This window comes from Ursus maritimus, unplaced genomic scaffold (genome assembly GCF_017311325.1).
Source record: "Ursus maritimus isolate PB19 unplaced genomic scaffold, ASM1731132v1 scaffold_19, whole genome shotgun sequence".
Classification (NCBI taxonomy): Eukaryota; Metazoa; Chordata; class Mammalia; order Carnivora; family Ursidae; genus Ursus; species Ursus maritimus.
In genome coordinates, this window is record NW_024424341.1 from 27,399,196 (window position 1) to 27,412,750 (window position 13,555).

The 13,555-nt window shown below is 41.1% G+C and overlaps 1 protein-coding gene across 1 annotated transcript in view; it reads left to right on the top strand.

Annotated features, from left to right (window-relative positions):
* HYDIN (HYDIN axonemal central pair apparatus protein) overlaps positions 1-13,555 on the top strand; it is a 394,665-nt gene that overhangs the window by 93,635 nt on the left and 287,475 nt on the right. Inside the window, exon 7 of the mRNA XM_008702363.2 lies at positions 6,352-6,551. Within this exon, the coding sequence (XP_008700585.2) occupies positions 6,352-6,551 (200 nt within the window). The remainder of the gene's footprint in view (positions 1-6,351; positions 6,552-13,555) is intronic.

Sequence of the window (13,555 nt, forward strand, 5' to 3'; positions counted from 1 at the left end):
AGTTGGCCAAATTGATAGCCAACTTACATATGTGTTTTTCTTCCTTATCCCCCGCTGATCTGAGCACACTCCATTCTCATTTACCCTCCTCACATCTGGAGGACGAGATACGTAAATTGCAGCATGCCACAGCTTAATAAGCCAGTCCCCTTTCAACTGGATTTTCAGCACCCATGTATATTAGCATGTCGAAGATGATAATGTAATTTACATTTTTGCCTGTCATCTTTTAATCTGGCTTCCCGGGGTTTTGACTTGTTAAGAATGCCAAGTGCCCAGATAACAGGTGCAGCAAATTCACTCTGGCTTTCCTTATCTCTTCTTGTCACACAGACTTATAAAAAAAATGATTGGGTATGTTATTAATCTAATAATCTTAGTGTATGTCAATGTGCTAGATACACAATAGTCAGTGTTCTCATAACACTGTAAAATTCCGGAGCCTTACATTTTCCTTGACCTCTTGAATTTGTATCTTTACTATTAAAAGGAGAATGAAAAATATTAGGCTTTTGTAGGAAAGCAAAACTGTGTGTTTCCTTAGACTTAAGAAAGCATCTGTTTACTACAGAATTGTCATAGGGACATGACCGTGGTGGTTTAAAGAGCAATTTCATTGCTCAGTTATTTTTAAAGAAATATATAACTTGTTGTCAAATAGTTTTCCTACTATGAAATTTAAAAATTGTGGTCCAAGAAGGCTAGAAAAATGTTAACATATTTTATGCTATCTAGGTGTACGATGATAATGAATTATATTGCCAGCATTTTTAATTAAAGTGTAGATACCATAAAATTTTCCACAATCAACCATTTTTGTTGGAAGAAATTGTGATAGGGATTTTGTCTTCTTCCTGCCTGGAATTAGCTCTCCCTAAGTCTGTTCGGGTCACCCCTGTCACCCCTGTTACCCCAGTGCCTAGCGCAGTGCCTCACAGATAAGAAGCGTGTGGTAAATACTTGCTGAGTAACATAAGTAAGTAAAAGTTAATCTCAAGAAAATCTAAGGAAGTTTCTCTAGCTTGAGGATGGCCTACAGATGATAAAACCAAAAGCATATAAAAAGGGTTCAAATATCTTTTTGTGCTGTGAATGTGTTAGACGTTCACTTTTTCTTGTTTCTCTCCATTTTATGTCACATCTTCGGTGAGTCTCTGTCACTACTGTTTAGCATTCTGGACTTGATAAATATCATTTTATAATAAAGCTAATGAGGATGTTGGGAATTCTCTTTGTGAAGAACTCTTGTGAAGAAGATAATTTAGTACCCAAATAAAAGTATTAAAAATGAGTAATATTCTTTCATTCACTCTGGGCCAGGACCAGTTCTATGAGCCAGGACCCGTTGGGGAACAAAATAAGCTTTGGCCTTCATGGAGCTTATGTTCCTCAATGAATAACAAGCAAATATATAATTTAATGTCAGCTACTGACATGGTAGAGAATAGAGAGTGATGGGCTCCTGTTTCTTTTCTGTATGGGAGTGTCCCATTTTCCAGGGACACCAAATATTAAATTCACTGAGTCCTAACCAAATGTAGTTCAGTTTTACTCTGTGTTAGCCATTCTTCCATCAGGTTTAGGAGTGGAGGAAAGGCAGAGGGAGGATTGTGAGTGTCTAACCACACTGGTCTAACCATCTTGCCTTTGATGAATGCCTGGAGAGTCATTGGCTCTAGGAGAGAACACCATTTTCCTTTGCCTGAGACGGTGAAGGACAGAATTATTGCCATGTTTGCTGTCTATCACGGAGCTAATATAAAATCAAGATTCATTCTTTTCACTTCTCAGAAAGTCACATCTGCCATTTTCATATTCTGCTGCTCTGTTTTTTAAAGTTTGGGGGCTAGGCGTGTTGGAAGGAAAGCTAATGGACAAAAAGTAGACTGGATGTTTTGTCTGGAGAGCATTGTTATAAAGGATAACATTTTAGGATAGAGAGTAATTCATGGCTAAGTCTCTCATAGTAGAGGGGAAAGAGCTCGGAATAAATATTTTGGCTCTGAACGGTGACCTGATTGCTCTGAATCTAAATACAGTGGAAAGAGAGTATATAAACTAAAGTAATTGCTTAGTTTGAAGGCTAACAGAGCCTCCCCAGGCATTACATCTGAATTAATTGTAAGCCAGTAGAGCAATATATAATTGTATATTACATAATCTAATATAGTCACATTAAATATAGAACTTCAGAGACTAGAATACATTTTTTATGGAGTTGTTTAAAGAATTTCTCCACATTCTTTTGTGAGTATGTGAATTGATTATGAAAAAAATATGTAATTCGGATCGAACTACGAGTCTTCCTCATATGGAAATATGAAAAGGTTTGAAAACATCTCTGAACGTTTCAATTAGTCTCCTAAGCTATTTTAAGCTGTCTTCAATTTCCTATAGAACAAAGTGAAAATATGTAAATGTTGAATAAAGTAAGACAAGTCACTTTGGGATCACCTCTCATTCTGGACTCAGCAGCAACTTCTGTTCTTTCTCTCAAAGCCTCTGTTAATATCAAGTTTCCGTAGGTGCCAGAAGCTTTCCAGTTCCTAATTCCCAACCAAACCTTTGCTTGCTGCGTTTGATCCACTAAGAAAAAATGAAAACAGTACTTATCTCTTTAGGATTCCGATGAATTCAGACTAGACTGTTTCGTTGGTGAATTCTGTGGGGTTTTCTAGGATCAAGTATGCTTACTGCAATTTGTACTCCCTTATGTGTGATCAGCATAATTTTTGAGCCTGGCATTACCTTCTAGAAACCAGAATCAGTTGAAGAGCTAAGAGTCCAACAACTCAATTTTAATAAATTTCATGAATACTGTCCATTAGTTTTTATTACTTATTTCTACCGTAAGACCTTTACATCTGCAATCCTCCTTGCCAGAAACACTCCATTCCTAGATCTCGCCTGACTGGCTACTTTTGCTGTTCAGGTTTCTGTCCAAAGGTCACCACCTCAGGAAAGCCTCTTTGGTTGTTCTAACCAAAAACAGCCCCTTCCAACATTATCACTTTACCATGTTTTATTTTCTTCAAAGCCTTTGTTGCTTTCTGAAATTATCTTGTATTATTATCAGGATTTTCATTATTATTATCCTAACAATAAGAATAAACACAAGTTGAGTTTTTCCCATCTACCTTACCCAAGTCATTTTTAATACAACATTTTAATAACAGCTAGTGTTTATGGAGTACTCAGGACTCAGGGAATGCTAGACGAAGCACTTACCACACTAGGCCAGGCCACTGGCCTCTCTGCCTGACTGCTGCGGGCGCTTCCTGACTGGCCTCCCTTTTCCCGTTTTACCTTCTTACAGTTTGCTGCCCATAGAGCGGCTGGTGATCTTCCTAAAACATAAATCAGCTCCGTCATGATCAGCTGTCAGCATCAGCAGTCTTTTGGCCATCTTCAGGTCCTAACTGGCTTACCAGGCCTGGTGGGATCTGGCCCCTATTAGCTCCCTGCCCTGTCTCTAGCCTCTCCTGACCTCCGACCACTGGCCCCAAATCACACTTCGCTCAGAGTGCCACCCAGCCACACACGGTTCAGGTTTCACTTTGCTCAGATCTCTGCTGAAATGTTCTGTGCACGGAGGCCTTTCCCAAGCACGCCATGTAAACAAGCAAGTGATCACTCTCCATCCCCTTCTCGTGCTTCATTTCTCACCGCTCACCACTGCCCAACATTGCATTACTCATTGTCCTGCCCTCAACAAATCTTTTTTGAATGTTTACTATGTACTGGGCCCTGTTCTAGGCACTGGATATCCGAAGTCAGTATGATGGGCAGAGTCCCTGTTGATGTTGGAGATATTGGGGCAGGCATATAGCGGACTCAATACATAGGTAAAATACCGACTGTGTTGGACGCTTCAGGGTAACTAAAGCAGAAAGAAAGGCTGGGGAGTGTTGGGGGAGGGGTAAGTTTAAACTAGGGCTGTCAGGAGAGGCTTCGGAGAGCAGCGGGCCTCACCAAGTCCTGAAGGAGGTGAGGGAGTAAGCTCTGTGAGTGACTTCTGCACAGAAACAACATCGTGTTTGAAGGCTCTGGAGGAGGAGCGGTTCTTGCATGTTCGAGGAGCAGCAGGGACCCCCACAATGGAGCAGAGTGAGCAGTGGGGAGAGGAGCTGTGGCCAGAGAGGTGACAGGGGCACCGGGCTGTAGCATTCACAGGCCCTCCAGGTCTCAGCCTGGGAGACGAAACAGAGGAGCAGCCTGAGCGGACTTAGATTTTAACTGGATCCCTCGGGCCCTTGTGTGGGACATAGACTTTAAGGGAGCAAGGGTGGAAATAGAGTCCACTTAGCCCAGGAAAGACTGGAGCGGCTCGGGTCAGGGTGGCAGAGCAGAGATGGGGAGAAGTGATCGTGGTCTGAATATATTTTGAAGGTTGGTCCTACAGAATATCCCAGGAAACTGAGAAATAGAGTGATCAAGAATGCCTCATTCCAGGGTTTTAAATCCAGGCCACTGGAGCAGTGGTGATGCTGGGACCAAGATGGGGAGGCAGTGAGGGAACAGATGACCCCAGATGGCCTTACAGAGCCTTTGTGGGCATGAGAAAAGGGCTCTCCCCACTCTGGGCTGATGCAGTTGGAGTCAGAAGAGGAGGCTGGATTTCGGCCCCTAGCCCTTCTCCATCTCCGCACAGCTATAGGCCGTCGCATTGATCAGCTTAGGTTTGGGACAGGCCTTCAGTGAGGTGCTGACTGGACAGGTGGGTATGAGTCTGGAGTTCAGGGAGACAGACCCCAGGTGTACAAGGTGCTGTCGTGTGAGCATTCCGGGCGAGTTTGTCTTTAGATATATGTTGCATTGTATATTAGATGTGCTTTCTTTACTTTTTCATTATCTATGTCATTATGTAGGCTTGAGGTGATCCATGTCTGTGTTTTCTGCTTCAGTGTATTTGGACACCCAGCTCAGTACCTGGTACCCGAACACTTAACAAACGTGGTTGAATAAATAAACTGATCGGGGAGACCATTGCTTTATCCTGGTCCTATGGGTTGCATGGGATTGAGTGCATGGCTGGGTTTATATTTCAATTTATATGTCAAACATTCCCATTCCCACTCTATACCTAAAGCCCAAAGAGAGTTTTTCTAAAACCTCCACCTTTTAATACCATTTACTACACGATTACTGAAAAGAAATTTAAGTTCCAAGTGGACTTTACATTTACCTGTTGCCTTGCAGCTAAACAGGAACTTAAAACAAAACAAAAGCCTGGTTTAGATAACAAATTCCTTTCATAGCAACTTCTGAGCTTCTGGTCTATTCTTGAGGGGACTATTAATACTTTCCTTTTTATCTGGTTTTGTTTGTCAGTGGGAGTTCCATTTTTACATTTTCTTTGGTATATTGCGGATGAGAGTTCTATTTTTCTATCATATGAAATGATACGAAGGGTTTCTTAATTCAGCATTTCGTTGCATTTAAACCTGAGACTGGGAAAGATACAGGTCTTGGACCTCAGCATTTTTATGTAGAACGGTCAGTGATGGCTTTGCACACGAGATGAGGTTTAAACTGGGCTACATATCAGTTTGTTATTGTATATAGTAACAGATGACTGCCAAACCCATTGACTTCAAATAATAAACATTATTGCTCACAAGACTCTGGGTCAGCTGGTCTTGACTGGGCCCATTCACGCGTTGGGTCAGCAATTCTGTTCATCTTGGTTGGGCTCTCTCACCTCATATATCTGGGGCTGTAGGCTGCTCTGGCATAATCCTGGCTGAGGCGTTTGGGCTCTCATCCTGCAGTAAGCTGGACAATACTTACTCATATGGCAGTGGCAGGGTTCCAAGAGCAAGACTGAAAATGCCCAAGGCTTCTTGAGGCCTCGAGCTTGAAACTAGCATAGCATAATTTCTACCACATTCCACTGGTCAAAGCACGAGATGGAGAAATAGACTCTACTCGTGACAGAGAAGCTGCAAAGTCATAATGCAAAGTGTATGGGCTTAGAGAGACCATAAATTGGAGCCATTAACCTAAAGGCTTGAGGATAAATAGGGTTTAGAAGGAGGGTGTGAAGGAACTAGTATGAACTTCCTCTGATCTAAAGGAAAATGTGCCTTGACTGGCCCATATCCCAACTCCCTAGTATCTGGAAAACACATGAAGCATAAGTTTCTGCACTGACTTGTGGATTTTAACAGGAACTGTTGTCTTTCTCTCAGAAAAGAACATCTCATCGAAAGCACATCCATAATTGTCTTGAGGTGCTTTCATAGGATACATTAAGTTGTTTTGCAAGACAGCTGACATATGGCCATTTGTTTTACACAGTTATCTTATGTTGGCGTCTCCACAAATAATGATTGTACCCTTCTCTTGTAGGATTATGCCCATATGTTGACCTGTATAACTGAAAGAGAAAAGTTTATTGTACCCATCAAAGCTAGAGGTGCACGAGCCATCCTAGATTTTCCTGACAAGCTGGATTTTTCCACTTGCCCTGTCAAATACAGCACTCAGAAGATTCTGCTGGTACGAAACATTGGCAACAAAGATGCTGTGTTTCACATCGAAACTCATAGGTATGCATTCCTTCAGCGCTTGTTTTTGATTGATTATAGCTAAATCTAGTCAGCACAAGTAATTTGCTAGAATAGCAGGCAGGATGGAACTGCTCGTTACAGTCTTCAGTTGCAAGGCTGAGAAACCTCACCAATGTAGGGCAGACTTCCTCTTCAGTCCAAGAGGAAACTAAAATTCATGGTTACCTTAGGGTCACCTTGGGTTTGGGTATGGGTGGTTTTCTGAAATGTTGATAAAAATCTTTTTATTTAGCATAGAGAATGGCCCACAGAAACCTGTTAATAAATATATGTTTTGACTGAGAATTTTATAACTGGCTATATCAGTTTTCTATTGCTAATGTAACAAATTATCGTAAACTTACTGGATTAGAGCAACAGATATTTATTATCTGATATTTCAGTAGACCAGAAACCTCTCACTGGGCCAAAATTAAAGTGTTGGTGGGGCTGTGTTCTTTTCTGGAGGCTTCAAGGAGAATCCATTTCTTTGCCCTTTCCAGCTTCCAGGGGCCACCCACATTCTTTGGCTCGTGTGTCATAATCCTTGGCTGAAAAAATGGGAAAAAGTGTAGTAATCAGTTCATTGAGTTGTTGTGAGGAATAAATGAATGAATAAATGTAGACTGCTGGCACGTAGGGGGCACCTGGCTGGCTCAGTCAGCAGACCATGTAACTCTTGATCTCAGGTTCCTGAGTGCAAGCCCCACGTTGGTTGTAGATTTTACTTCAAAAATAAGTAAATAAATAAACTGCTGGTACTATATAAAGTGCTATGTAACAAGTGGGGTTTTTTTTTTTGTTGTTGTTTGTTTCTTCAGATGAATTGCCAATATGGTAGGCAGAATGATGGCTCCCCAGGTATGTTGGTGTCCTAATCCCCAGAACCTGTGAATATGTACTATTACGTGGCAAAGGGGGATTTGGGCTGTAGATGTAATTGATGTTGCTAAACAGCAGACCTTAAAATGGGGAGATTATCCTGGATTATCTGGGTGGGCCCAGTGTAATTACAAGGGTCCTTTAAAATAGCAGAGGGAGTTGGGGCTCCTGTGTGGCTTAGCGGATCAAGCATCTGCTCAGGGTGATTGGATGGAGCCCTGCTTCGGGCTCCCTGCTCAGCGGGGAGCCTGCTTCTCCCTTTGCCTCTGCCTGCCACTCCCCCTGCCTGTGCTCTCTCTCTCTCTGTCAAGTAAATAAATAAAATCTTTAAAAAGAAATATAAGAGGGAGGCGGAAGAGTTCAGAGTGATGAGAAATGAGTAGAACTCAGCCGGCATTGGCTGTGAAGATGAGAAGACTGAGTCAGAGAATTCGTGTAAGTCGCTCAAAAGCACAGAGTAGTAAGTGAAGGAGCAAGAAATTAATCTGGTTACTTCTGGAGTAGCTGCAGTGTGGCGGACACCAAAGATGATGAGACAGTCCTTGCTCTTGAGGAGCTCCCTCACTAGATGGGCAAGAACGATTGTCATGGGGCGTGTGAATGGTGGTTCATCAGTGGGGCCATAAAAAGAATGGCCAGCTTGGGAAGACAGGAAGCAGAGGTCAAGTCCTGTTCTGTGACTTTTTAAGAAGTAGTGTGTATATTGATCTGGATAGTGAACTCATTTTCCAGAAGGGTGTTATCTGTGGAATCCTTTGCAGGTTTAAGGACACATCTCTCCAGAAAGGATTAGCATTTGCTTCTGCTTGGTTCTAAAGGTTAGACCTTGTAGAGTTCTCTTCTGGTAATTTCTTGGCTTAGACGTTCCTGGACTGATAATGTACATTCAGACCCCAGACCTGCATGAGACACACGTCCAAAGTTATGAATTCTCTAGAGAAACTTTGTTTCCCTCACTTAAAACCAACACAGACATTTTCCCTTGTGCTAATGGGAGAATGTCTCTGTAGTCCTTTAATTTTCCTGGGTGTATATGGGGATTTGCTTACCAGTCCCCTGATGTGACAATCCCAAGGTGTTGTCTCCTGCTCCGGCACAGCTATGAAAACCCAGGCTTCAGGCTTATTGAGAATCCAGGGCAGGCCTAGCATTAGCTCAGTGGCTCAGTGCTGTGGTTCTTAGCTTTGTCTTTGCTTTTAAATCCTGTAGATTTGCCTTTTTTTTTTTTTCAATGCATGCTCAGCTGCACACTTAGGTAAGTAATATTTTATCCAGTGTTTCTAGGTATTTTCAGGTTATCTGTTCTGCCATATTATAGGTGATAGGGCTGCCGGGGGGGGGGATTTGTATTTAGTCTTTACAGGAATGTCCCAGGAGTATCACTATCTCTGAACAGTTTCATGTAGATCCAAGTTTATGTCTGGATTCCTATTTCTCCTGGCTGAAAAACTACTTTTAATATTTCTTGTAGCATAGGTCTATTAGAAATTCTCTCCATTTTGTGTATTTGAAACAAAGCATTTTGCCTTCACTTTTTGAAAAATATTTTCTGTACAGTTTAGAATTCTGGGTGGACAGTTCTGCATACATGTAATTATTTTCAGGAGTATAAAGGATGACATTTCATTGTCTTTTGGCTTACATTTTTCTTATGAGATTTCTGCCAAAACTCTTTGTTCCTCTAGATGTAATTATGTCTTTTTCTTAGGCTGCCTTTAAGATTTGTCTTTATATTTGGTTTTTAGTAATTCGAATAAGCTATGTCTAGGCGTGGGTTTTGTTTTCGTCTTTTTTGTTTGTTTGTTTTTTGTCTTAAGGATTTTGTTTTGCTTTTGTTTAGTTTTGGTTTTCATCCTGTATGAGGTTCCACGCTTCCTAGATCTTTTGTTATTTTTGGAAAATCTCAGCCATTATCTCTTCAAACATTTCTTCTGTTCCATTCTCTCTTGCTGTTTCTTCTGCCTGTAGGGAAGTTCTGTCTGCCACAGGTAAAGCACTGAGGGCAGGGACATTGGCCATCTTTAGATTTCAGGCTATTTGTTTGCTCTGCAGTATCTCCTTTCTGATTGGCTCAAGAAAAGTTGTGATTTTGTATTTACCTGGCTTTTTTTCACTGTTAGGGTGGCCAACCTCTTTCTAGTTTTATGCATCCCAGGCAGAAGGAAGACCCCTTGAACTAATTTAGCTAAATCATCCAGCAAAGGCAAAGTTCTTTTGAAGGTCAGTGTCTTTTGACCTCGTCCATAAATGCTTATACAGCCTTTGTCGTTTCGTGGTAAGATTCACATAGTTTGATTGAAGGAGAAGGAAGCAGGTTAACTGGCTCACCATGACTTAAGAAAGAACGGATCTTTTTTGATTTAAAAGAGGCCTCCCACAACCACTTTCCATAATACACATTAAAAACTTCCTGTTATACTCATATTTCTCCTATGAAAAAGAAAACCCACCTCAGGTGGGAAAACAAGGGCAGGCAGCATATCTTCCTGGACTGTGACTGAATCTTAAAAGCTACATATAAATGGCAGTTTATTATATATTACATTCATACGAAAGTGAAGCAAAATCACTTCATAGATTTCATAGATTTCATAGTGTGAAGTTGCAGGAAAAGATCTCAAACTTTTCTATCCATGTAACTATGAATGTGAATCATCTTCTCCTACTATAGAAATACTTCCAAGGTAAAATGGTGAGCCAACTCAAGAACTAGCCAGAAATCATAAAGACATTAGAAACTCTAGTCCAACATACCCATTTTACCGATGAAGGAAATAAGGCCTGAGAAGGGAAATGACTTATCCAAGTTCCCGCAGTGAGTTAACAGCCAAACCTGAATTAGAACAAACATGGGCCATTTCTGGCCTTCCTTACCCTCAGATCCACTCTTTGTGTTTCCCAGGCTCTATACCGTATGTCTGGGCGGTTAGTGTTGCTAGCTGCCTCAGCTGGCTGTATTCCAGCTGGATTGGACCACTGGGGAGCACTAGAAGGAGATTGCAGAATAGCAAGGAGCCAGGGCATTTCTCCTTCTCGCTCTCTGACTTCAGCAGAGGCCCCAGCAGAGGCTGTGTCTCCTCTATGGTTCCGATTCCTGTCAGCCTAGCCGCCATGGTTCCGACTTCGGACAGGTTCCCAGGATCTGGTAACACTGCCTCCTCTTCTCGTCTCCAGCCCAGGGGTGAGAATCACTAACTGCTGTTACTAATCCCTGAGCGATCTCATCATCTTGTATCAGGCTTCTCATCTCTCTCATTTTCTATGTAATCAATCTCTCAATTCAATTCCCTGTTTGCAAATATTTTTGCTTTCCTGTTTAGGTATAGTATCTATTCATGATAGTGTAGTCTTATGTTCTTTCCACAAAATGCATGCTTTCTAACCATACCATCAATTCTTTGAGCTACCCCAAATCCTTCCAATAAATCCCTTTGCTGTTGAAGTTAGCTAGAGTTGGTTTCTGTTGTTTGCAACTGAGAACCCTGCTGGCTACAATGAGAAAGGATGTAATTGAACTTGTGGTCACGTTGTATTGAATCAGAATCTTTGGGGAGATGCCCTGACAAGCGTCCATTCTAAAAAAAATACACAAGTGATTATGTTGCCCCCACAGGGGTGACAACCACTCTTTTGGTTAATATGATTGTCAGTAGACATGGTAGAGCAATGGATATACTGTGAGATTTTGGAGTAAAAAACCCAGGGTCTGCTCTTACTCTGATCACTGTAAGAGTCAATACACAGAAACAGTATCTCACAGGAAATTATTTTTAAAAACACATCATATTCTTCTCATTGAAATAATGATTGAATTAATTGGTTAGGTTTATAAGTGGTTAGGTTCATATAAATTATAAAAAATAAAATGTCCTTTATATGTCTTTTGACCCCATTAGAATGTGAGTTTCTCAAATGCAAGGGTTGTATCTATTTTCATTTCTATTTCCCCAGCATCAAATATAAGTGCCTAGAAGAAATAAGTGCTCAATAAATGTTTATAGGATGCCTCACCAACAGTATATCACAAGGCAAAGCTGCAACTATAAACCTGTACAATAATTTAAAATAAAAAAATGCTCCTAGTACTATAAAATAGGCATAGTGTTTTTATGCTAATAAAGGGAGTTGCAGTATGCTATAAAATATACAGAGAACATAAACCATTACTCTTCAAGTTTATTGCAGATTCGACCTGATACTCTGGTAGGTACCAGAATAATTCTGACTATTAAAGTAGGATTAATTTTGGAAGGTGAAATAGAAAAGATTAAGAAGCAATCTCAAAATCCAAAACCTCATGTCAGGAACCAGTTAATAAGATTGTTTGAAGAAAACACACTAATATTAAATTCCATATTTAATATAACAGAGCCAATATTTAGCCTTTTGCTAAAATATCGATTCGTAAGGATGGCAGAGTTTTAGTTCTCAAGAGCAGTTTATAGTGGGTTGAACAAAAACCCAAAATCTTTGTTGTGGCTCATGATTTTTCACAAACCCGAGTTCCTTCCCTAATCAAGCATTTGGTATTAATGAGAATATTATATCAAAACCAAACATTTTGGTAGATGGAGCCAGCCTTGTACCCTCGAGAAACAATGCCTTTTACCTCTTTGTTAAGAGTATTTTCTGAAACTTGATATTTTCTGGCCAGCTCAGCCCGTCTGCCTGTGGTAAAATGAAGTACAAAATCAGTCTGTAGACAATGTTGAAGCGCCAGAACTGAACACCCTCCACCCCATTAACGTCTGATTTATTGAGAAAGCTTAGGCAGCTCGAAGTGGCCATGGTTGTCCCAGGTGGGGTTTTTTTGACTACTCAAGAAATTTATTGTAATATAAACCCAACAGTGAGCACGACAGAAAAGTATCTGTTACCTCTGGAGAGAATTTGGATTTCTCGAGGTCCTAGAGAAGGGTCTCTTTGTCCATAGAAAATTAGCTTAGGTTCTGCCGTACAATACTACCCAATTCATTTCAAAACTGTTCTTTTTGCTACCAAGAAATGTTTGAAAAGAAAATGAAAGCACCACGTAGGAAGAAAAATATTAGGACCTAGGGAGGCAAAGATAGAAGAAAATATTACAGCCTTGTTCCCAAAGTCAGGAAACTGGGCCCAGTTCTCAGTTCTTAAGATTCTTACTGATGCCGTCAGGGAGGAAGGGACTTTTAAGACTGTGAGACTTATTTTGGATCACTTACCTTGATCTCAGGAAGCAGAGATTCTTGAGATGCTAAAAGTGTGCTCCTTTTCTGTTCCACCAAGATGCTATAAAGATTACTTAATGATTACAGATATTTTTATTTCCCTCTGAACGTTGGTTGTAATTCGATCCACAACCTCTTCTGAGAGGCTTCTGTGAGTAGCACAAAGATGCATGTAATCAGGTGGCTCGCATGTTCAGGGGTGGTTTGGGTAGGCAGAAAGCACTGGAACTTGCAGGCAGGCTTCCAAACCCCCTCCACTGCTACCTAGTTGGGTAGCTTTGGGCCGGTTGCCTGCCCTTTTATTTTTATTTTTATTTTTATTTATTTATATAATTTTTTTTTTTACCTGCCCTTTTAGAGCATCTGTTTTCTCATATCTAAAGTGCAAATAACAATACCTCCTTTCTGCGGGTTTTTTCCAGGATTAAGAGGATTGGCATATGTAAGTGTATTATATACCCAGTGTAGTTAGTGCCCGGTTTGGAGTCCATGCCCATGGCGGCTTATTTGCTTTCCCTTTCCTGTCGTCTCAAGAGTCTGTAGCTATCGAAAGGAGGAGGCGTGAAAACGAACTCCATAGTACAAGGTGAACTGAAGTGAGAAGTAGAAAGAAAGTTATAGCCTCTGAGGAAGGAGACTTTATTAACAAGACAGAATCCAGGAAGATTCTAGTTAAGAGGTGGCTTTAAGTCTGGGCAGTGATAAGTGACTGGAGGAAATATGACCTGTGGAAAGTGGTAAATATTCTTGTGTGACCCTAGCGGTTGGGAAATGTCTGTGTAGGGGCACAGTCAGGTTGGAAGGGAGAGGGGCTGCACTGCTGGGCGAGGTTATGGTGAAGGGAGCAGAGCCCTCCCTGCCTGTCCCTCCCCAGCCTGACCTGGAATGTGACAGATGATGTGGGACATTTAGACA